The sequence below is a fragment of the Myotis lucifugus genome, unplaced genomic scaffold (assembly GCF_000147115.1).
Source record: "Myotis lucifugus unplaced genomic scaffold, Myoluc2.0 scaffold_271, whole genome shotgun sequence".
Lineage (NCBI taxonomy): Eukaryota > Metazoa > Chordata > Mammalia > Chiroptera > Vespertilionidae > Myotis > Myotis lucifugus.
In genome coordinates this window covers 663,298-688,815 of record NW_005871319.1, presented here as the reverse complement: position 1 = coordinate 688,815, position 25,518 = coordinate 663,298, and the positions used below count along the sequence as shown (strand labels likewise).

General features: G+C 41.6%; 1 protein-coding gene across 20 annotated transcripts in view; it reads right to left on the bottom strand.

Annotated features, from left to right (window-relative positions):
- ELAVL2 (ELAV like RNA binding protein 2) overlaps positions 1-25,518 on the bottom strand; it is a 161,019-nt gene that overhangs the window by 60,191 nt on the left and 75,310 nt on the right. For 8 of the 20 annotated variants that reach the window (XM_023762997.1, XM_006099324.3, XM_006099331.3 and 5 more), the window contains one exon: positions 14,467-14,710. In XM_023762997.1, coding sequence (XP_023618765.1) covers positions 14,467-14,710 — 244 coding nt within the window. Of the gene's footprint in view, positions 1-14,466; positions 14,711-17,493; positions 17,585-25,518 lie in introns of those variants that run through there. The other 12 variants (XM_023762990.1, XM_014464849.2, XM_023762991.1 and 9 more) reach the window with 4 other exon arrangements.

Here is a 25,518-nt window from a genome sequence, read left to right as displayed (position 1 = left end):
CTTACAAATTTCTCCAAAGGAAAAAAATAAAAAATGCCCCTCCCACTTCTGTTTAAATAAAAGACGGCATCAAAGATGAACCATCAAATAGAATAATCAACAAATCATTCACAGACCAGATCATCCATGCATATATGAAACACTGCTTCTAAATTTTGCTCAAAAATAAAGTTGCCTGTTTAGCACATTCTGCATCTCCTTCCCAAATGTGGCCAGGGAGGTCCTTCCAACCTCTATTTCACCTCAACGATAAAGTGCCACCATAAGAAGTTACACTATCAGTGTTTCATAACTCAGGATCTCTTCAACAGATGGAACCTACCTTGAAACCAAGTGCCCGACACTGGCTGACATTCTTTAGCATGCCCACGATTCTTAGACAGGCCTGCCAAACTAAGGGCTGAGCTTGGTCACCTTCACCACTGTTCCCAGGCAAGACCTCACAGCCCCCCGGGACAGATCTCCCTTATCCCGTAAGAGGCCTTGGGAAGCTCCCCGCTAATCAGGCAATGGAGAGAAGAAAAGCCTAGATGAAGTCTGAATTAAGACCTTAAACCAGCGGTTCTCAACCTGTGGGTCGCGACCCATTTGGGGGTCCAACGACCATCGGAAAACACATATATAATTACATATTGTTTTTGTGATTAATCACTATGCTTTACTTATGTTCAATTAGTAACAATGAAATTGGGGGTCATCACAACATGAGGAACTGTATTCAAGGGTCGCGGCATTAGGAAGGTTGAGAACCACTGCCTTAAACCATAAGAAGTTTATTATGTTAAACTCACACAACCTGGGGGAGGCTTTCTGCTAAGTCTCAATTCATGGAATTGCTCTTCAGTTGTCAATAGCCAACGTTTGAAAATAAATACAGTCACTAAGTGTGAAATGATGTTCCTGCAGCCAGCAGGCATTTGGCTGATGCCAACAGAGAAGGCAGGAGGCCAAGCTATGAGACCTAAAATTTTAAAGGAAGACTGCTCTACTCAGTAACGCGGAATCTGAAATAATGTAAAGGCAGAAATAGGCCACAGGCCACCTGCCTCTAAATTCAACCCACATCAGCAGCTGTCTCCCAACGTTGCTTCAGGAAAACGCTGAAGGCTTCCTCCACTACAGTGCCTGGTCCTATGGGCTAAGAAAAGGAATGCCTCTGCTGTGTAAGGCTTGGTTTGTTTGTTTAGTTGGTGTGTGTGTGTGTGTGTGTGTGTGTGTGTGTGTTGGGGGGGAGGGAGGGGTCTGGGGAGGGGAAAATGAAAGGAAAAGCTAAAACTATTGAAGAGAATTTCTACTTCTCCCTCTTTGGCACCTTCTATTGAGGAATGGTTTTCTGCCAAGATTTCCATCGGGTTCCCAACAGAAGACAAGGACATGAGGTAGACAAGAAAATCAGAGCTGCTGCTCTGTGTCCCAGGACCCCCCTCAGATGTTCTTCCCCGGCTGCTATAGCTCTGGGAGAAGAGAAAGCAGGAAAGCATGAAGGCACAGACTACTGGGGAGCAAGTCTGCTTGGTTCTCCTTTCTGAATCTACCATATGCCACTGCGTCTTCCTCCAGGTGGCCTGCCATCTCGCTGAGTGATGGAGATTGGAGGCAACTTCCAGGAAGAAGAAAACAAGGTTGAACCAGGCTGAGCAACTGCCAAGGGGCATGCAGTCAGCAATGTGGTGGAGGCTACACAAATTCACGGTTTCACAACTGGATATTCCTTTTGTGGGGAAAGTGGCAAGAACTAAGTTTGAAGATAAATAAGCTATTTCAGGGGAGAGGGGTTGGCTTACAGCCCAAGAAAGAAACCTAGCATGTCCTGAAACAATCGCTATAATTTACTTTTTAAATGCTTTGGTATGACACATAGTGGGTGCTTTGACTTTTTATTTATATGAGGTACCTAGAACAGGCAAATTCACGGAGACAGAAAATAGAACGGTGGTTTCCAGGGGCTGAGGGTGGGGAGTTACTATTTATTGGGCACAGAGTTTCTGTTTGGGATGAAGAAACAGTTCTAGAAAAGGAGAGTGGCGATGGTTGCAAAACACTGTCAGTTAGCTGCACGCTTAAAATGGTCAATTTTATGTATATTTTATCACACTGAAGTTATTTTTTTTAATTTGGTATGAATCAGTGTAACGTTACCTGTACACTGGGAGTTTCAGCCTTAATTCTAGGGCTGGTCATCTAACACACTATCATGAATGCAGTCCAGGAGTCATTAAGTAGCAGAAAACAAAGGTGACTACTACAGGCCTATCTACTCTCTATAGCTAAATCAACAACCAATTCTCTGCTCATTCACATAACGGGCTTTTGTTTCTTAAGCTAGTTACCTGTTAATAAGTGTAATGAGAGTTAGAAATGGGGTTTTCATTGGTAAAATTAAAGGTATTCAAGGGTATGTAGATGGGCTGAATTAGAGACACTAGCCACTACTGTATAAACAGGACACGTATATCCTTATGGATAGAACCCGTACATGTGAAATGGTCCTGGGTCCAGCCTTTGTTTACTAGTAGAAGGGTTTCTTTTTTGCATGATGCTAACAGGGCACAGATCCCTGCCTCTGGCACGGTGTCAGCTCAAAGTGAACAATTCCTGTAGGTGCCGTCCAAGCACCTTCACAAGAACAGAGAACTGGGACTTCCTCCCGCAAAGCAGTCTGTCAATCACTTGGGCCTCCTTGCTAAATGTCTGCACATGTGGCAGAATTGGGTCTTGAAAAGAAGCTGTTTCACTCCTCCCTCTTTGGTGCCCCCTTTTACCTACCCAAAATGACCTATGAGCTGTATACACTGAACTAGCATAGGTCCATTTGCAATAATCTCACCCCTAAAACAAAAGGGGCAGGGACTCTTAAAAAGTCCACCATCCTGCCAGAACCGGTTTGGCTCAGTGGATAGAGCGTCGGCTGCGGACTCAAGGGTCCCTGGTTCGATTCCTGTCAAGGGCATGTATCTTGGTTGCGGGCACATCCCCAGTGGGCGGCGTGCAGGAGGCAGCTGATCAATGTTTCTCTCTCATTGATGTTTCTGGCTCTCTATCCCTCTCCCTTCCTCTCTGTAAAAAAAAAATCAATAAAAAAAAAAATATATATATATATAAAAAAAGTCCACCATCCTGCTCTAGAAGCCAGTAAAGAATATCAGGTGCCCTCTCTACATTGATACCTATGCCCACATGTGTTGCTTTCCATAAATACTCAAGAGAACTAAAATCTATAGTACTAATAAAAGCCTAGGTCAGTGATGGCGAACCTATGACACCCGTGTCAGAGGTGACATGTGAACTCATTTTTTTGGTTGATTTTTGTTAAATGGAATTTAAATATATAAAATAAATATCAAAAATATAAGTCTTTGTTTTACTATGGTTGCAAATATCAAAAAATTTCTGTATGTGACACGGCACCAGAATCAAGTTAGGGTTTTTCAAAATGCTGACACGCCGAGCTCAAAAGGTTCGCCATCACTGGCCTAGGACACCCTCACGCGGTCAAGATCCATCACCAGGCTGGGTGGGGCTTGACACTGTGTGTACCACACGGGGTCACAGGGGCAGGTCCTGGCAGCTGCTCCACGTGGCTTCTGCTGGGGTCGCTGCAGGGGCAGGCACCCCAGCTCTGGCCTACCTCTTTGGGGCAATCGATCGTGGGGCTCCTGCACTGTAAGAGGGCACAGGCCAGGCTGGGGGGCACCTCCCCCCCCCCTCAGTGCACGAATTTCGTTCACCGGGCCACTAGTGTCAAATAAGAGCAAGAAAGCAAAGCCCCAAAGATTCCACACTACACTTCTATATAGCATATTAGGTCTTATTTTTAATGTTCTAGAATATGGAATATGGGGATATAATACATCCAATGGTATGATATTGTGCCTTTTTGCAAAGGTTTCTAATTTTCAACACTTACAATAATAAATGCATTGATAAAAACACAGTCACAAATCATTATTGACAATTCTGTATTTTAATCCTATTATAACAGGAATGATGGTACTTACCCCTGAAATAAAGGCCCAGAAATACTCAGAATATAAGGGTCTTAAAAATACTTTAATATCTGGAGGTTGTTAGATCCTAAACTATTCTGCTTGAGAAGGTAATGTGCTGTTTGCACCTTACATCATCAAATCCTTTGACACTATATTTAATAAGAGCTAACTTAGCAGTTATGGTCACAAAGGAGTAAAGTCACAGAATTCTAGAGCTAGATAATAAGAGAAAACTGTAATTTATCTCAAAGTTCTCAGGATGACAACCAGAGACACAGAAGGATTCAGAAAACACTGCCTTGGTGTTACTGACCCAGTGACTCCTTAAGACTGAATTTAAAGAATCAAAATATGAGGAAAGAAAGTTGTTCGCTCAGGCTCCAGTGACCTTGAATCCAATGAAATGATTCTGGTTTACTTGTTTACATGCATCTGTTAACTCCTTCAAACCTCACTTTAAAATGAGAATTTGAGCCCAGCTGGCGTGGCTCAGTGGTTGAGCATCGACCTATGAACCAGGAGGTCATGGTTTGCTTCCTGGTCAGGGCACATGCCCAGGTTGGGGGCTTGATCCCCAGGAGGCAGCCTATCAATGATTCTCTCTCATCATTGATGTTTCTATCTTTCTCTCCCTTTCCCTTCCTCTTTGAAATCAATAACAATATGTAAAAAAAAATTAAACTAAAAGGAGAATTGGACTTTCTCAGGATAAAGCTTGAAAGTCAGACAGGTTGTGAAGAGTCAGGGCATTTACACATCTACTCTACAAGGTAATAAGTAACCAGATCTATCACCTCAAATGCAAAAATGCAAATTTTAGTTGAGCTGGAGAGGGTGGGATTACAGGACTTGCAAGCCATATACACTCCCCCTTCAAAATCAAAGCATCATGCAGAAAACAGCGTTCCAACAAAAAGTACAATGATGAGAAAAGAACTCATTAAGAGCTAAAAATAAACTCTAATTCACAATATGCATAAGGATTTAACAAAAAAAAAAAAAGGGAAAACAAGATGTAAAACTGCATCTGCTAAGTTAACCATGGCCTCATGGAAATCACCAGCCCTTTCCACAAACTGAAATCTGTAAAGTCTGTGATGACTGAAGAAAGCAAGGCTTTAAATGTTTTCAATGAATATTTCAACAGAAAGAAAACAAAGGGACAGCAATCTTTTTTCTGCGTGCTCTGATCTGCGAACACAACAGGAATATTGGGCTTCTCAACAACCAAATATGCAGGCCCCTGCATTCCCCTAGTTGAACATCTTATTTTATGAACTCAGAATATTTAGTAAGAGGATTTACAATTTATATTAAAGGGGTATTAATCTTAAGGGAAAAGATGCTGTAAAAGTGAAAGCAAGCCCTCCAGTTAGTTTTTATCTAACCAATACCTCATGGCTCAATTTAACAACTTGCTGACCTTCCTGGACAATGACAGTCCAATGGGGAAGCTGGGCTGAGAGTACCTTCATATTTTAAGTCAAGCTCGTTCATTCTGAATAACATTCGCACAACACCACACAGAGCAATATCTCCACACTCCAGAGCTCTAATTCACAGGGGTTAGTGTAATACCATTAATCATCCTCTGGGCTCCCAGATCCTGACTGGTACTTACTTCCTATTCCCACTTTGCAATCGCCCCTAGAAAACCAATTGCATTGGTCTAATCACCTAGAAAGCAAAGGACAGAAAATTAACTTTGCATTCTTCCCATTTTATGAGAAACTGTAAGAATGCGAAGACAACAGATGTATAGGGTGTTCCCCAAAAAAGTATACACACACACTGCGAATCATTACAAAGGCTGTTTATTAAAACACATTTCATTTTCAAAATTGAGCCATCAGCTATTAAAGCATATGTATACATTTTTTTGGGACACCCTGTACTTGAAGATTTTATCAAAAATCAGTTCTCCCACGCTGGCCGGGTGGCTCAGATGGTTAGAGCATCAGTCCATACACCAAAAAGTTGCATGTTTAATTCCCAGTCAGGGCACATACTTAGGTTGCAGGTTCGAGCCCCTGTCGGCAAATGTACAGGAGGCAACCAATCAATGTTTCTCTCTCCCTCTCTCAAATCAATAAGCATATCCTCAGATGAGGACTGGGAAAAAATATCAGTTTACCCAAGGAAAATAGTCTGCAATTGTCAAGTAGCTGATTGTTAACTGGTAAGAAGGGAATAGCAGAGAGAGTGTACCACTGTGTGCCAGGCACTTCAGGAAAGAAACTCAAGCTCAGAGTCAAATAACTCATAATAGGCTATGTTACAAGTAAGTAGCTAGGCTAGGATTTGAACCCAAGTGTAACATGTTCTTTCTAGGCTAAAACCTCTAAAATTAGTGCAATTTTAGGCCACCCCCCTAGCAGGAGAGAAGGTAGCAGGTGTTTTGTTTCAACGTTAATCCTGAGAACTTGATTCCAAGCTAAGCAAATAATATAGGGGCTTGGAAAATCCTATTACCACTGCATTCAGGTCCACTGCACATGGGAAGATGTAAAAGAATGCTTATAAACAGTTTAAAAATTAAACACTGCCATCATGCATTTTTTTTTTCTTGAAGGAGGCAAACAGAGTGAGAATTCTTGTTCTAATTTCCAACAATGTAGAGTGATCACCCTCCATTAGCTAACGATGAGGTTGATGGGAGAGATTACTGAATAGTTAGAACACAAAAAGGTAGTTTTCACTGAGGATCTGTATATGCACCGAAACTTGGAAGAGCTACCAATACGGCTTTACAGCTGAGCTGAGAGCTCCTCAAAAAATATCCGATGACAGATACCATTACCAATAGAAGAGACATCCAATGGTGTCAAAACACTGACAATCTAAAACTTTAAGAAGCTAAACCAAAAACATGCTAAATGAGCCACCACAAAGGCCTGACAAATCAAATGACACAACTTAAATGCCAAAAAAAAATTTTTTTAAGTTGACCTTTTTAGCTGGAAAGGCACACTTTCCACAGCTCTCAAAATTCAGTAGTAGCAGTGTACTCCACTGAAAGGCAATTAACTTAGAACATGTGCAAAAGAAATGGCGAATTCTGATAGTATTTTGTTCAGGAAATATTTAAAAGGAAATGTTCCAATAGGTGCAAAATAGAAATGCTTTGCTCTAGTCATAATTTAGAAAGTTACAAAACTAAGGCTGGTGTGCTCAGGTAGTGTAATAAGTAGATAAGGGAGTAATAGAAAATAAAAATCATCCAAAGAAAAGCAGGTTTAATTGGGGAGATTGGGGGGGGGGGAGGCAAGCAGGGCAGATTAAGTCAGTTTCATACTTGAGGAGAAACCGGATTTCAACGTTCTACAGATTACAAAAGGAAGAAGAAATCCTCTACCAGAATTTAGTTGCTCTTTATCTTCTCCCATTAATTCAGGATCTTTTTCTCATTCACATTTTTCCACCTTTACCAAGACAGCCAATAACTAATAAATTGAACATGGTTTCTATATCGTACCAGCAATCTCCCAATACAAAGGTAAACAAGAACTAGAAAAAACAGTGTGGAAGGTCTGGAATAGCAAATAGCACACAAGCAGTCCTACCTTGCTAAATTTTAAGGGGGAAATCTTTACAGAAGAACTTCAACTGTATTTTATTTTCTATGGATTATACATTACCAACGTTTGCGTTTCATGTCAAACTAATAAAGAAAGTCAAGGGCGCTCAACAGTTGTTCCTAGTCAACTGGCAGGACAGGTACCAGTCATTCTAAAAATCCTAGTGACAAGGCCAAGAATGCACAGAATCCAAACTCTTAAACCTCATTTACACCCAATAGGCTCAACCTCTTATTTCCCAGCAAATATTCTTAAAAAGCTGTTGGCATATGGGTAACTAGTTCTTGGGAGTTGTGATCCTTATTTCACTTCCTTCCGGTAGAATAAAATTTAAAGTAACACAGATATCAACAACAAGAAACCAGAGAAACAAAAAAATCCAAATGATTTACAAATTAACCAGGAATGGTTGTTTCAAGCATTTCTACATCCTCACAATAGATGGTTTTTCTTCCCAGCAACTAGCCATTTAAGGTTTCATTACCACAGAATATGCAAAGAAGAAACTTTTCTGTGTAGTTTTGCTTACTGAGAGACAATTTATTTCATGGTGAAGGGCTCCAGAATGTACCACCCCAAATAGGCCACTCTGGCATAAGGATTATTTTGAGCTGAAGTCAATTAAGAAGCAACAGATGCAGGAAGGGTGCTCTGCCCTCTCCCTTTCCACCTAAAAGCAGGTCATAAATTTCCAGTGAATGAAGGAATCCTCTTTCCTCTACCAGGAAGAGAGAGAGCAACTCTCACCACCAAAGGTGGAGAGCCGACACCAAGACCCATACACAATCCTTGCTAAAATAGCCTGCTATCCTCCATTACTTTCCACCATATATATATGTCCTGGTCACTTCCCCACAATTTACTGAGCTTTGGAGCCCAAACCCTCTCTCCTTCATAAAAATGGAATATAAGCCCCATTCCTTGAGTTTCAATTATTTCCTGTGAACTCCAGTACACTTAAAATGTTAATGAAAATATGTGCCTCTTCTCCTTTTAAACTATTCCCCTTAGTTTTACTGAGATAAAACTGACATATAACATTGTATTATCTGTCTTGTTAGGTTCAGTGACTGGGGGCCTGTGAACCAAGAGGGCAGAAAAAAAGTTTTTCAGCCTTAACAGTGGTAAAAAACTGTATTTGCTTTCTTAAATTTTATAAATTTCAAATTTCATTGTCCTGAAATTTTTTTGTTTAAGTTAATCAACACTGACACTGAAAATTGTTCTCTGAAACACCCCAGTTCAAGGTTTGAGTAGGAATAATGAACCTAGAAGAAACATTTTTTAAAGTTTATGAAATGTTTCTATAGTGATAACATCAAATTTTTTAAACTGACTGATTAGTAATTACCTTTGAAAAAGACAAAGGTATAATGTAAAAATAATTAGGTTTTAAAAAATACAAATTTCATTATTTACAAATGTAGTCACTAAACTCTAAAGATAGCCATACTCAAATGTACTCATCCCACAGTTAACACACCAGGGCCCTCAAAGCATTTATCCATGGAGCCAAGTTATCTTAATTCCTGAAGACCTGGCCACACACCACCCTTTCTGGCAAATTTCTAACTAAATAGCACCCCACGTCTGCAAAGTGAGGTGTTTATTAGGCTACCTCCCCCTACCCGCTCACCCTACTTTTTTCAACTACTGTTCTTCAAGAATCAAGATTCCTGACCTCTTGATACCATCTATGGACCTCTAACAGTTGACATTAGAACTGTAACTGACACACACAACCACCTTTTCAAATTGATGTTCATCAAAGCAGCCCCATGCTCAGTATGATTGACTGCATCACAGCAAATAAATGCTATTGACTTTGAAGTTAGGTATTAGTCTGATAAAATACCACTTATCTGTTTCAATCCCAAGGAGCTATGATTGTTATGTTAAAAAGAGAAAGGGGGGATACCATGCCACTAAAATGAAGTTTAAAATCACATTATTCTGATAAAATAAACCAGGATCAAAGGTAACTTTAAAGTTGTCAAGAAGCAATACAGACATAACTTAACCCTAGCTGAGAACCTTCATATATATATATATATAAAAAGATTTTCCAAGGGGAAAAAAAGGGAGGCCTGTGTTACCATCCATGGTACTGCCAGTTCAGACATAATCCACCTTGGCAAGGTGCCTCCTCAGGCCTCTTGTACTTTGTAGTTGGTTGGGTTGTTTTGGTCTTTGTTTTTTCCTGTGGTGTGAAAGCCTCTAGTTGGCAGCTGATGGGTCAGCATAGCACCCACCTCAAACAATTCCTAAAGTAAGAGTGAAGCCATCACACCAAGATTAAAAAGAAAAGAGCAACACTCATTCCCTGAGGTCTTCAACGGACCATATTTCTCTACCCCTTCTTTTAGAAGAAAGGAAAAGTAACAACAGAATAAGCTATCCTGGAGTTTTGAAAACTAATTACACACTTACACACAGATGTACACATACACAAACAAACACTTTCAGGGACAGGTAAGAGGTTCAATAAAGACACAGCCTCATAACTTTTAAGCTCAGATCTCTAGTCCTGAACCCCAGGAATTAACTCATCGGCAACCACTGCTGTGGAGGAGCAGCACCTGAAACTTAGTTTGCCATAGAATGAGGCATTGCAGTTATAACACCTCTCTCCCACCGCCAAGCAGAATTCAGGTAAATCTGGAAGTCAGTCTATGGTTGTATCTCCCTGCAAAATGGTTAGGGAAAAAAGTGGGGAAATCCCAGGTAACTGGAATTTTTAGAAAATTGAGAACTTGATTCCAAGCTAAGCAAATAATATAGGGGCTTGGAAAATACTATTAACACTGCATTCCACTGGAACATTCTACGCTCTACCTACAGAGATTCTGATTCAGTAGGTTGGGGCAAGGCCCAGGTACATGAATTTTTGGCAGCCATCCCACTGATTCTAATACAGGTATAACCCACAGACCATTCGTCAAAAGACTGAGTCCCCAAAGGGCTTGCTTGCCCATCATAATCACTTGGGGAGCTTTCTGACAAGATTCCCAAAGCCTCTGGAATCTTTATTTTTAAAGATCAGAATGCAGCCAGATTTGGAACTGGACTAAAATATCCAAATTTACAACCATCCTATATAATAAAAGCCTAACATGCAAATTGTCCCCTCGGGAGTTCGACCGCTCGCTATGATGTGAGCTGACCACCAGGGGGTGGGCGTCAGTGACACAACCTGGCAGTGGGGCAGCAGTTGAAGTGCTGCTACCCCTGCTGGTCCCCGATGAGAACAGGACCATGGTGGGATAGTGAGCAGGCGGCACCAGGCCAAAGCAGACAGCGACCAGCAGCGGCAACGGGGGCAGGGGGAGGGAGGGGGGACTGTCTGGCTCCCAGGTGCTAAGGGAGCCAGATAGGGGACCCGGCCCCAATCGATCACCCCACAGGCGGGATGGTAGGGCAGGTACGGGGGCAGAGCCAGGCCAAGGCGGGGTGCCAGGCGGGGCGGTGGGGCTGCAGGGCTGTGAGGCTGGGAGCGTAAGCTGGGGCTGCGAGCCTAGGTGCGCAAGCTGGGGCCCAATCCCCGCAGGCCACCCCAAGGAACCCCACCCATGCACGAATTCATACACCGGGCCTCTAATAGATTATAAAGTTTCTAGAGAGGCAAGGGCGATCTTCATTTTATGGATCCCTCAGTCCTCGACTCAAAAATCTCCCATAGGCCTTCCAAAGGAGCCACATTCCCCACAAGGTGTTCCCCTCCTGTACAAGTTCTGTGTCTCACTATACATGCATCAGTTGCTCCTGCACTTCATTATTCAGGAGATCTGGCCTCCAAAGAGGCAAGGAGGAGACAGTACAGGAAAAAAAACAAGAAAACCAGAATTCTGGTTCCTGCTCTACCACTTCATTGCCAGGTGGCCTTGGACTAGTCATTTCAACAAGCCCGGGCCTTTTATCACCTGTCAAGTGAGAGAGTTGGCTGCGGTCACCTCAAGGGCTTTTCTGACTCTAAGGCTCTATTATTCATTCCTTGCATCATGAAATCCATTTCACTCCTCTAGAATGCAGCATCAGCAGGTGTCAAGGACTCTGAAGTGCATTTAACAACTCAAAGGGATGAACCCACATCAGCTAAGCTGCGCAAGCGGCAGCAGCTTCCCGTGATGAATGCCTATAGATGGGAAACAGAAGGGAGCATAAGGCTGGGACGAGCCCAAAGAGAGGGCCTGGGGAACAGCATAATGAATAGAATGTAGGCTACAGAGAAGACTGTTGTATTTGCTACTGAAGACGTGTCTTAATGTATTTCCCTAATCCTCGTCCTATCAAAATAGTGACATTAATTTGCTAACACCAACACAATTTGAAAATTACATACTTTCTTTTAGGACTCAGGAAAGAGGCCTACACTTTGCTAAGTAGTTATTTTTACACCTGAGGTTGTTTCCTAATTCAGCATTCTTTAAGGAAAGATTTAAGAAAAGTGAAAAGGAGGGATTTAAATTTTCTTTCCAAAGAGTTATCCCAGAGTTTCCTGACAATAAAGACAATTAATGCTCACCCCCTACAAAATCGGAATACCAAGAGCTGGCCCAACAGCTCCCCCAGGGAGAAGGGTAAATTGGATAATTAGAGAGGGACCAAGGCATTCTGACCTGACCCTAACATGTGAACTGAGAGACTGCACCAACTTGGCTAGTGCCAAACACCACAGGGCAGGGTCCAAATCCCCACCAATTCGTTCACACACTTCGAGAGGAATGGTAACAATAGCTTCTCAGGAAGATATGCCCGCTTTGCAAGGTGCAACCATTAAAACCCGGTTTTAGAAATCTATTGTTTAGTAGACTATTTTGTTCAATACAAAAATTTACAGAAAATCAAAATTAAAAAAAAAAAAACTAAGGTAATTTATGCTCGAAACTAAGTAAGTCAGATCATTCTGAACACGATTTTAACCCATCCGAAGGATAAGATGTCAATGGACCAAATCAAAACAGGATTACTAGAAGAAGAGGTCCTTTGTACGTAGATTTGCTACCCAACTTTTTTAACTTACAGTTCATTTTCATGGATTTTCATCTTATGAAACATGCTCATATTTTATTGATGTGAAAAGTTCACAGAAGAATTGTCTGGTGACCAGTTAACAAATGACTTCGAAAGCTTTTATAGCAACATGTCCAATGGAAATATAGTGTGTGAGTGTGTGTGTGTGTGTGTGTGTGCGCGTCGTTCAACCAAACAGCAGAACGACCAACCGTCCGGATAACCTTCTGGATGACCACGCTATGACACGCACTGGCACCAGGCCAGTGAAGGCGGGTGCGATGCGATTGGTCTGGGGGCCTCCGCCATCGCCCCATGATCGCCCCACAGAGGCAGGTGTGCGGGGGCCGGCCAGTGATCATACCCCACGCCTGTTGCCTGCAGAGGGAGGTAACAGGTGGCGGCGGGGGGCGGGGGGACAGCACTGCACAAATGGCAAGCAGTGGCAGCAGCAGGGGCAGGGCCACAGCCAGGGGAAGGAAAGCCCGATAGGCCCTGATCGCCGGCCAGGTCTAGGGACCCTACCTGAGGGGTCACGGATTACGAGAGGGCACAGGCCGGGCTAATGGACACCCCCCACCCCAGGTGATTGCTCTAAAAACTCACTTATCTTAGAGAGAATAAGCCCTATCTTTTTTTTAAAGATATTTTTATTGATTTCAGAGAGGAAGGGAGAGGGGGAGAGGCTGCCTCCTGCACCCTCCCCCACTGGGGATCGAGCCCGTAACCTGGGCATGTACCCCGACTGGGAATCAAAGGGTGACCTCCTGATTCATAGGTCAATGCTCAACCACCCACACCAGTTGGGCAAGCCCTGCTATCTTGATAGAAGAACAGTTAAAGCCATTTCAGGACAAGTCACAACTGACCTCAGAAATTACCTAGTGTGGCTTGTCCTCTGCCCTCTACCTCATTTTACCAGGGGAAACCTGAAGCCAAGAGTTGACATGGCCAAGGTAACTGACTAACGTTCAGGCTCCAGGTCTGACTTGTCACGCTGTCTTTAAGTATCTTTTACTCACTTGGAATATTTAGTTTTATTTTTGTTATAAGCCAGGTAAACCAATTTGACACACATCATTACGCACATTTACCAACACCGTGAAAAAGCTACAGAGTCTGTCTACACTTAACTTCATACAGCCTCAGTGTTTGAAGAGAACTCCTGCAGGAAGCACTAGCCCTTCTATCCAAGAGCATGCTCTGAATTGGATTCTGGCTTATTCTAAAAACTTAGTCAAATCTTACAAAAGACCAAGGAGATACCTAATATTCAAAATACCTAATATTCAAAATGTAGCATCCACCATTAAAGGCCAAATTACCCATCCTTTCATTCTTATCTTTAGAAGAGGAGCAATCCTTTCCTTGTCAAGGAACAAAATGTAAGATCTTGCTATGCTCAAATGGTATCAGTGCAAATATTTAGACACTGACAATGTGAATATTACCACTTACTCTGTTCATATATGTTATACGCAGAAGGACTATACCGACTTAAGGGAAAGGACATTTAGAGAGGGTTTTTTCCCCTCTCCCAACACACTAGTTTCCTTATTATCTCACTGCTGAAATGCTAAGTCATGTAAGCTCAGGAAACTAAAATCCAAAGGTTAACATGATACTTGCTGCCCCAGACACATGCACGTTTAAAACATTTTTCAAAGATGTTATTATACAGTTCAGAGTATATAAAAGTCTAGTTATAATATAGACTGCCCATAAAACAATGTTATGCTTTAAAAAAAGGAAAATAAAATTCTTAAAAGTAAGTTTCACACAGGAAATAACTAAATGTGTAAAATGCAGGACAAGTAGTAAACTTATTTTCTCACACCTTGGAACATGGTCCTTCCTTTAAAGATGAGTAAATGTATAAAACTGCGTACCTGTTATTTTGTCTCTTACAAGCTTACAAGACTCTATCTCTCCGATGCTTCCAAAAAGACTCTTGAGCTCCTCCTGTGTCATGTTCTGAGGAAGGTAGTTGACTATTAGGTTGGTCTTGCTGTCCTCCGTGTTCCCAGAGTCCACTGGTGAGGAGCAGTTGTTGTTTATGGTGGTTGGACCATTGGCTGTGTTATTGCAAGTTGGCCCATTAGACAGTTGTGTTTCCATGGCAGCAATTACCTGCTAAACACAGAGACAATAAGAAATGTCAGAATTCATATTTCACAAACTATTAAAGATTCCACCCCAAAATTTAAACACAGTCATTCCACTGAAATAACAATAAAGCTTCAACCAAAAGTGCAACGCCTATGCTGATTTTTACTTCATATTAAGCTATTAAGATCACAGTAATACTTACACATACATATTCCATACATGCACATATGCACAACTTAAATCTTAAACATTCTCTAGAACCACCTTCTGATTCTACTCACATACCCTTACTCACCTGCAGTGTCCAGACTTCAGAAAATTTAGCACCAAAAGGCACAGAATTGAACCCAGACTAAAAAAAAACAAACTAGAAAATAAAAGGCTTAACATGCTACCAAAAACAAACCAAAAAAATGTTCTACCTAACTTTGAAGAGGTTTTCAGTTAGCCTAGGAATTTCAATATTCTAAAAACTGACAGACATCCATTAACTTAAAATGAAGAAGCAAAAGTAGTTTAAAAATATAAATTTGTCAACATGTACTGTTTTGGTTACATATTGAAAATGGTTTTGATTGACAATATCTTATACCCCTTCTGTTGGTAAGAAATAAGAAAATATCAGATGTTATATGCTAGGGTATGAAAAGGATTTGTAGGATATCTTGGGAAAGAAGTATGAGTACTTACTTATAGTGTACCTTGTAGAATCTAACTAGCCATTTTTTGTCAACCTTGGCAGCTAAAGATCACCAACAAGGCAACTGATCTGAAGCATCAAAATGAAATCCCCAAACAATTCAACATGGATATTGTGCCTTAAGTCTGACATTGAAAAAAAAAATAAAACTATCCAGTCCCCTAAAACAGCAGTGTAAATACATCAACTTTTGCAAACAGACCAGCCCAAGGAATTTTCAATTGAGCACATAGCCTGTTGAAAATGCATCTATAAACTCCAAATGCAGCATCAACAGCAGAGTTGGGGAACTAGCCTCAAATTTTTCAGGCTACTCTAAAAAAATGTGGATCTAATTCCCTAAAATCAATCCTCTGCTCTTTGAGCAACAGAGTCATTCATAACCACAGCCCCAAATTTTCTAAAACCATCTTTCAACAGCTTTCTACCCAGGATAGCCAAGATTGTGGGAGAATCCAAAAACCAAAGCATCGCTGAAAAGATCACCATTCCTCGTTCATCCAATACACCACTCATCTTACCAAAAAAAAAAAAAAAAACACTTCTCAAAAGTGACAACTCTGAATGGGTCAGATATTAGTTTTTGGGAAGTTTTAACATATAAAAAAGCAAAGAATCTGAGACAAAATTTAAAAAGCCAAGTAGAGGAAAAGGGTGTTATAGGAAAAGAGGGGGGAAAAAGTATTCAAAAAAAAAAAAACATATTGCCTGGGAAAAACAAAAGGACACAACGGTGCATAAGCAAAATAGGAAGAAATCTCTGCTGCAAGAGATGTTCACAAAAGAAGGCAGCAGAGAACAGATTGAGACTGGCCAGACTGAGGCTGGCCACACGGGACAAGAATCAGTGCTATCATGATAAAAAATAGGACACAAAGCCAGAGGACCTAGGAAACATCAAACAGCCCATAGCCCCTCCACGACTTCATTTCCTTTTCTTTTCAAAGAAATGGGTCTTTATTCTACAAGCTGCAAGCTACATCTCTAGGACAAGTATTCTCAGGGAGTTGCTTAAAGGAATAAAGAAACCTGAATGGGGGGGGAAAAAAATCTGACACAATTCAAGATGTGCATTTTATTATCATTAACAAATTTACCTGAAATTGAGAAAGGAGGTTTCAGGTTTCCTAATAAAGCATAACGGTTCCAATTTGCAGAACACTAGCTGTGGGTCACTTCCCACAGCATAATTTTTGTGGGATTAACCTTTGCCCAGCAGTTATGAAAACAATGAGCTGCGGGATGAGAGAGGCCAAGGCCAATTAAAACAACTCGCTATTCAAAAGTTAGGGTTATGCATGTGGAGAAACTAGATGAGCCCCAACTCTGAGATTTGGACTGAAGCTCACTGGGATGGCATCTGAAACAGAAAGTGTTCACTGACTGAAATTAGCAGGATTTAGCAAGGACAACAAACACTCCTCACTTAATTGCACATTTATTTCCATGTTCAGGTGGCAAGAATGAGCTCCTAAGCCAACATTCAAGTGAACAGCTGCAGTAGGCTGTGTGCACTGAAAATTACAGCATCTCTCAGCTATAGGACCATCTGCTCAGAATAAAATGATACTAATGTGCTATATTTTACAAATAATGCATATTTCATTGATAGGCTCAACACAACTGTTCACAGAATGCAAACTCTTTCAACAGTTACTGGGCAAATAATTTCCAGCCAGATTTACCATTTCAACAACTTTTGGGGAGCGTCAGGAATTGTGAATGACTTCAAAAATTTAGTAACCAAAAAAATACATAGTAAACAGAATGTAAAGAATTACGGTAACTTAGTATTCAGACCATACCAAAACTTTTTTGTATTTTTTTTTTTAAAGAAAGCTTGTCACTCTTTTTCTTTGAGTCTGCGCTAAATCCTAATTTGGAATAGAAAAAGTCAGAGACAAAAGCATGGTTCTGATGCTGCATAGACCACTGTGGTTAAAATTGCCATGGGCTCTAAGTCCTAATGATGGCCATACCGTCATCGGCTGAATGTAAGAGTAATTCGTATGCCAAATGAAAAGTTCAAGTGTTTGGTATGGCCTCAGCACTCCTGCAACATGCTTGAAAAAAGCAGCCTACAGAATTTAAGAGAAATCCCACAGACCCCAGTCCAAGGCTCTGCTGCCCACGAACCACTTCTAAGCAGAGAAGCCACATCACACAGTCTGACTGCCATGTTAGTTTGGAGTTGCCGTCTGCAATATGGACACAAAAAGTACCGTATGTTAGATGAGCAAGATAATGCAACAGATCAGTTTGTACAAAATTTACAGTGATTGCATTAATATTCCCAGCACGTCCATGCAGTGTGGCGTAATTGAATTTGAGGCAATTCCAATCTAATCTTTCCAAATTCATTTTAACATGTCGCTTTCTTGCACAAATTAAGCATTTTAAATTAAGAGCCTGATTTCAAAACAGTATTAACTAGTTTACCTTGGCATCTATCCTAAAGGACTACCTTAAAAACGTATTTTAAATCGTAAAATGAAGAAAAGCACTGCATGCTGTCCTAACTCTTATGGATGTGGGAGAAGGGAGGAAATGTGAATGAAATTTTATAGTGAGAAAGGCAGTCATGCAATTCATAAGTGAACGCTTTGCATAAAAGCACTCTTTCCCCAAAATATCAGAAGGGCATTAAGAGAAGCTATATTTGCCCACAATGTTACATTATACTTTAAATGATCCTTAATCCTGGGACTGAAAATTAAAAGTGAATCGGAACCCTGTGAGGTTATTCTGCCACAGTTTCACTGAGAATTGTTCACATATACTAAGAGGCAGTAAACCAGCATCCTTCAATTGAAATAATTGGACCAATAAATAGGATTGTTTGGAGTAATGCTTATATAGGATGTCAGCTTTGTCCCTGAACGAAATCAAGTGAACATTTTTTAATATGTAAATTGTAAACCCAGCACGATTTGAAATTAGTGCTGCTATGAGGCCTCCAATATAGTTAATGGGCCATTCACAACTTATTACAACTTGCCCGAATACTAAACAAAGCCACCGGTATTGGCACGAAAGCCAAAGTTTACATTTAGCCATATATGCAGGTGATTTAAATGGTCAACGTAGTATTTAAAAAAAAAACTCAGTCTCTGAAATAAACAATGAGCAACAAAGGAGGGCCAAAAACAGCTTTCACTTGCATATTTATGATGATAAAAACTTTATCCTCAGAGTTAAATCTGGCTGCGATTTACTCTTCATGCAAGTGATGACATTAATAACATGTAACCATGGATTCCATGTTCTGGCATCTACCATCTTTACAGGATGCCATGAAAATGTTTCATCTTCTTCCCTTCTCCCACTGTTACCAGAGAATTCAGGCTGATTTCTATGTTATTTAAAAAAAAAACAAAAAACTTATAGTTGAACTGAACCTGTGAAAAAATAAAGTGCTTTTAAACCCATGCAATATTTTGACAATAACCTAATTGTGGTTAGCCTACGGAGGTAAAACAGGTGGAGGGCCTCACCCAGCAGGTCAAACCAAGCTTGTTCTACCCTGAGTACCCTTGGGAGTTCCTATTTAAACATTTTCACTACATAAAACCATAGATTCCAACTGAATGGCCTCAGTCCCTTCTATTCCATAGGAAGGGACACTAATGAACTAATCTGACACCCCCCCTTTCTGAAAGCCCCAGGGGGATGCCAACCATCACTTTACTGCACCAACTAGCTAGGGCAGCGGTTCTCAACCTGTGGGTCGCGACCCCTTTGGCGGTCGAACGACCCTTTCACAGGGGTCGCCTAAGACCATCCTGCAAATCAGATATTTACATTACGATTCATAACAGTAGCAACATTACAGTTATGAAGCAGCAATGAAAATAATTTTATGGTTGGGGGTCACCACAACATGAGGAACTGTATTAAAGGGCCAGAAGGTTGAGAACCACTGAGCTAGGGGAAGCTGGGTATGGAAAATGATTCTGCTGCACTTTCCTATTGCAAGCACCCCAGACAGTTTCTCTGCTTGAGGCAGACACATACCTTTATGGGAAGTTATAAATAAGCTGCTCACATGGCCCTTACCTTTATGCTGGCCAACAATTCAGTTACTAAAAATGTAAAGCTACTTCCCCTTCACTTAAGGACAGGCGAGTCTGCTCTACTCAATCTACCACAGACAACCGGGCTGGGCACTATTTATAGATCCCACTGGCTCTGAAACTCTTCGGAAAGAGGAAAAAAGGCCGTATTTTAATGACACCAAACCATTAATTTTAAGGCCGAAAAATATGTTTCAATGTATGTTCACGTCTCAATTTTGACATCAATTGTGCCAACTGAGACTGCTTTTCCTCCTGTTGTTCGTCGCCAAGCAGTCATTTATGAAAAGGCACTCTCGCATAGATCAGTCTAGAATATTCTAAAGGTTCCCTGGATTCCAAGAGAAAAGGATGAGGTGTTAGTTTTGGTGTGGCATGATGTTACTGGAGCGGGGAGTGACCTCTATGTTATCCCACTCACACAGTTTACTTTCCATACATCTATACAAACGTTTAAAATTGAATTGTTTTCCCTTTTACTTCAACGGCCCTCTGTGTACTTTAATTTCAAAAGTTAATCACCACAGTACATTTTAGGAAACCAATGCTATTGCTTGATTTCTCATATCTGGGACCAACAGTTTTCTGGTCACATGAGAGAAAAGGAAAAGTCCCTATTTTCCAATCTTCCCAATAAAAAAAATCTGAAAACCTCTTTGCTATTTCAAACCTCTGGGAGACAGCCACCAAACAAAATAGGTTGCTAATCAAAAACATCCTAAATATATCCTGAGAATTCTCTTTGAGTGCCTTATCTGCAGTGGAGGTTTCTAAGACCTAGAACCCACAGGACTTGGGGACCAGACCTCGGCAGGTGAATGTCATCGCAGGACTGCTGCAAGGGCCACTGCACACCCCCTGGGAGGCCTGTCTGTTTGCACCGGTCTCTGCAATGCCATGGTTACCATTCTGATCTGGGCCCTCACCTCTCATCTGGACCACTGAATTCCAGCCTCCCCAAAGGTCCCCTCATCATTCTGATCCACACTGACACTGTTCCCAGATGGACTTTCCTAAACCCTCAATAGCCACCCCCCACTCCTGCCTATCAAATGAAGTACAAATACTCAGTACAAACATTATCAATATCAGAGATCCTCTACACGCCCACTTAATCCAAGTAACGAAAAATCTGAACACTTGGTGTGGCTTAAACAGGTGCGGTACATTCAAAGACATCCGTTCTCTGGCTTTGCTCATGAGGTTCCATCTCTGTGGAAGGCCTCAGCCAAACCCACCCCACGTCCATGTCAGGGGTTGTAGAGACTAAACATTCGAAAACGTAAGTAAAGACGAGAACAGTTCCTGTAAAAACAAAACAACACTGGAGCAGGAATGGGCAATCGCCTCCCTAAATGCATGCAAACCTGGTAGCTTGTTTTCCTATCCCATCTCAAGCATTTCAAACCAGAGAGAGATTTATGAAAACCTGTTTTCAATTTTTGGCACACTCCATCAGTCATCCTTACTAACTAAAATCCAAATTCTTGTTAAATGGCATAACAAAGGAAATTACTTGGACCACTTGTGTACTTTAAAAAAAAAATCTTTTTTCGCTGATTTTAGAGAAAAGGAGGGAGTGAGGAAGGGGGGGAGAGATACCTAATTGATCGGTTGTCTCCCGCATATGCCATGACTGGGGATCAAACTCAAAACCTAGGTATAAGCCCTGACCAGGAATTGAACCCAAGACCTTCCGGTTTTCAGGACTACAACCAACTGAGCCATACCAGCCAGGAGCCACCTGAGTACTTTTTTATTTCAAGAGCTCAACATGCCAACTTGCCAACTACAAAAAAGCCAGAAGCCAAGACAAACCCAAAAACATGACACAAATGTGCTCCAAGCCTCTGGCCAGCAGGGCTATGGAGCAGTAGCATCTGGAATCGGCATCTAACTTGAGAAAAATGGCAGAAGCAAAGGTATGTGTGAAAAAAATGAACACATTTTAACACAAACGTGTTTAAAAACGCATCATAATTAAGTTACGAATTTCAAACAGGTTTGATTCAACACAAACTGGAAAGTTTAAGCAAACATAAAAGACTAGAGGCCCAGTGCACAAAATTCATGCATGGGTAGGGTCCCTAGGCCTGGCCAGCGATCAGGGCCAATCGAGGCCTTCCTTCCGGCTGCAGGCCGGGGCCTTCCTTTGTTCCTTGCCACCCCCTGGTGGTCAGCACACATCATAGCAAGCGATCAAACTCCCGGTCTCTGCATCAAACTACCAATGGGACACTTTGCATATTAGCCTTTTATATATTTAGATAACAGCTCTAAAAAGAATCAGGAGTAAGGTCAAGGGCAAACGTCTCTCTCACACTTGAAAGTTCCAGCTTGGGTAAAGTGACCTTGGTCTGGACACTTATTTGCAGCAAGAAGGTTCTTTGAGGAGCAAGATACCAGGGCAGAATCAGTACCAGGGTATTACGTTCCTCTGACCACAGAGAAGTCATTTGTCTCTCAAGTTTAAGAGCAGAACCTACCTAGAGACGGCAACGTTGGCCAAAACACATCTAAGCACTCAAAATAATCAGTGAAGGGATGCACACTTACAGGTGACAGCTGGATAAGCAGCAAATGGGCTCATCTATCTAGCAGACACCATTCCTACAGAACAATGTTTTACCGTTCCCACCAAAATGGCATTTCGGGGATACATTTCAGCTTCACAGAATTAAGCAATGGAAGAGTCAACCAAGCCCCGAATCCATAGGCGGATGTGTCAGCTACAGGAATGAGCCATTAGTTTTCTTTTCTTTAAAGCCCTTCACTTTGTGGTTCCTAAAATTATAAAGGTTAGTGGCTTGACACTTCACGGGATTTCCTCAGTCCCAGAATCCCTGTCAAGTCCCCGCCCCATCCCCACACCATTTTAGCTGCTCGCCCGCTCTATGGATTGCTCAGCCCTGTCAAACTAGCTTTTGGGCCTTGGGGCTAACAAGGGCAACGGCTGCATGAGACAGAGGGGAATGTTCTCCGGCTGTGAATGCCGGCATTTCTGTCTCGTGGTCCACTGCGGCTCCTCCAGACAAAATACAGTCTTTCCAAGGCCAGACCACACGCGGTCTCGGAGGGATAGTGGGGAGGAACACGTTTTCTTCAAAAATCCTAAGGTCCCTGGCTGGGTCTGAAAACTAAACTGACAAAGACAGACTAACAAGAGAAAAGCACACAATCTTTATTGAATTTTTACATCTACACGGGAGCCTTCACAAGAAAATGAAGACCCAAAGACATGACCGGAGTAGGAAGCTTTTCATGTTTGTTTGCTTAGACCAGGGGTCCTCAAACTTTTTAAACAGGGGGCCAGTTCACTGTCCCTCAGACCGTTGGAGGGCCGGACTATAGTTTAAAAAAAAAAACTATGAACAAATTCCTATGCACACTGCACATATCTTATTTTGAAGTAAAAAAACAAAACGGGAACAAATACAATATTTGTATTTGCATGTGGCCCGCGGGCCGTAGTTTGAGGACCCCTGGCTTAGACAAACACCAAGTTTCTGAAGAACTGACAGATTAAAGGGGTCTGGGATAGTGATAGTAAGTGATGAAGAACCAGCAAGGTAAATCTAATGACGTTTGCTGGTACAGAATTCTTGGCCCTGAATCCCCTTCTCTGGTGATAAGAGTGTCTTCCTTCCTCCTGGTACAAGGAGGAACCTTTCACCTGGGAGGTTTAGGACCTGTTTCAGGGAGGAAGGGGGAGGTCCAGGTGGACTATCTGCTCCTGCTGTTTCCTCAATCTCCTTCAGCTCAAGACAGTCAATGTGCCAAGGTTCCGTATTTTGTGTGTCCTAAACCCCATCAGAGGCCACTGTCAGAAAGGAAATCACAGGGAGATTTTAAGTGAAAGAGTTGCTATTGTGAAAGAAAATCACTGTGTGATTGTGTGGGAGGACTCGCTACTTTAGAAGCAGGAAGGCCAGTGGAAAAACAACTGCGGTAATCAAGGTGATGAGGGTGAATCCAATCAGAGGGGAGAGAAGAGGGTATACCCAGAAGGAAACCTGTCACTAACGTGCTACTCTAATTACCTCAGTGAGCTGTTTAAATCCATCATCAAGGTATCAGTTTAGATTTCAATTGCTTGCCTTCAAACAAACCGCCAATGCATTTATTAATTTCCAGGCACTAAGAATACAAGGTAAGCAAAGAAATAGCTTGTCATGTCAAAGAAAAAAAAAAGATCTTTTGAAAGAAACCCCAACATATGAAAACCTGAATTTATATTAAGCCAAGAAGTCAGCAAGTGATTCATTTAATAGCAAATGTAAATGTCTTGAAAACCCGGTGTAACTTAAAAGATGCAACTACTAAATAGAGTACTATTCAGAATCTGATTTGTAACTTAGGAAGCCCCATTAAAACTGTCAAAAATGCAAAGTAAGAAAACATCTCCCAGTTCCCCCCAAACCTTTGAAACAAATCAGATGAAAATAAGTTACATTTTGTGAAATGGAAGTAAACTTTAAAATCTATATTCTTCAACTGGGCTATTTTTATACACCGCCACAGTAGTGATGGTTAAGCCAGGAGTTAACTCAATCTTGGTTACAGGCCGGCATACACTCGCTACCTTCTAGTGATGAATCATTTCAACCTCATTCTTTCATTCCAACCTTAGTGGGCCTAATTAATGTCCATGTCGTTATTTGGCTACGGAACCTAAAGAGGGAGGTGAGTAGAACATGAGAATGTGAAGACATTCTTCTACAAAAGTCACAGCTGCGGAAACTGGTTTGGCTCAGTGGATAGAGCATCGGCCTTCGGACTGAGAGGTGCCAGGTTCGATTCTGGTCAAGGGCATGTACCTGGGTTGCTGGCGCATCCCCAGTAGTAGATGTGCAGGAGGCAGCTGATCGATGTTTCTCTCTCTCATCGATGTTTCTAACTGTCTATCTCTCTCCCTTCCTCTCTGTAAAAAATCAATAAAATATATTTTAAAAAATCTTAAAAAAAAAAAAGTCACAGCTAAAGGGAGCCCCCTCAGGGGAGTACGACTTTGTGAAAGACAGATTGTAAATCCTCTAATCCCCAGAGTAGGGCGTTTTCATTCCGTAGGTGAAAAACATAGCTCCTAAGTACTGTCATACTCAAGTTCCAAAACAAAGTATGCCCATTCTTTTAATTTTTTTAAAAAAATATATTTTTATTCATTTCAGAGAGAGGAAGGGAGAGGGAGAGAGACTGAAACATCTATGATGAGAGAGAATCATTGACTGGCTGCCTCCTGCACGCCCCCTACTGGGGATTAAGCCTTGACCAAAATCGAACCCGGGACCCTTCCTTCCACAGGCCGACACTCCATCCATTGAGCCAAACCGGCCAGGGCAGTATGCCCAGTCTTGCTGGGAATAGAAAACAAAAGGAAGTTTTATGGTCACCGGTATCATTTTTAACTCACCAGTGTAACAAAGGACCACAATACTCCATGTGGCCCTGAAGAGTTATTTCACTTGTCCCTGTCATTTATCAGGACTTACAGACAGAAAACCGGAGAGTATAGTTAACTTTAATTAGCTTACACCAAAATAAAGTCAATAAAGTAAAATATAAGCAAAACAAGGTCTATTTCCTTAATAATGTTGGGAGGCTACGAATATTTCTGAGCTTCAGAGAAACTGAAAATGATGAGAGGCAGCCCTGGGACATATAAAATCCTGTAATTAACTGATATACCGGGGAGAGTGGAAAAAGCCCCCCCCCACCCTCCCACCCCCGCCACCTAAACCTGATCAACACAGGTGCCAGCCCCTTCCTCTCTGCAATGTCGGCGTCTCCAATAGATACTTCACCTATACTTCCACCAGGAAATATGTATTTTTCTTTTCAGTTGATACTTAAAGTCCTGCGATTCCCAAGAGATACATACTTTTGATTTAGAAACATGACTAGGAATTATTTAGACTAGAAAGCTGGAACATCTTAAAAAACAAGGTTCACACAAAGAAAGAGACTTTATTTCCTTTGGTCTAGCTCTTTTCCTTCTTCCTCCAAAGACAACTTTCTTTCAACTTCATCCGGGCTAGGAAAAAAAACACCTCTAAGTACCA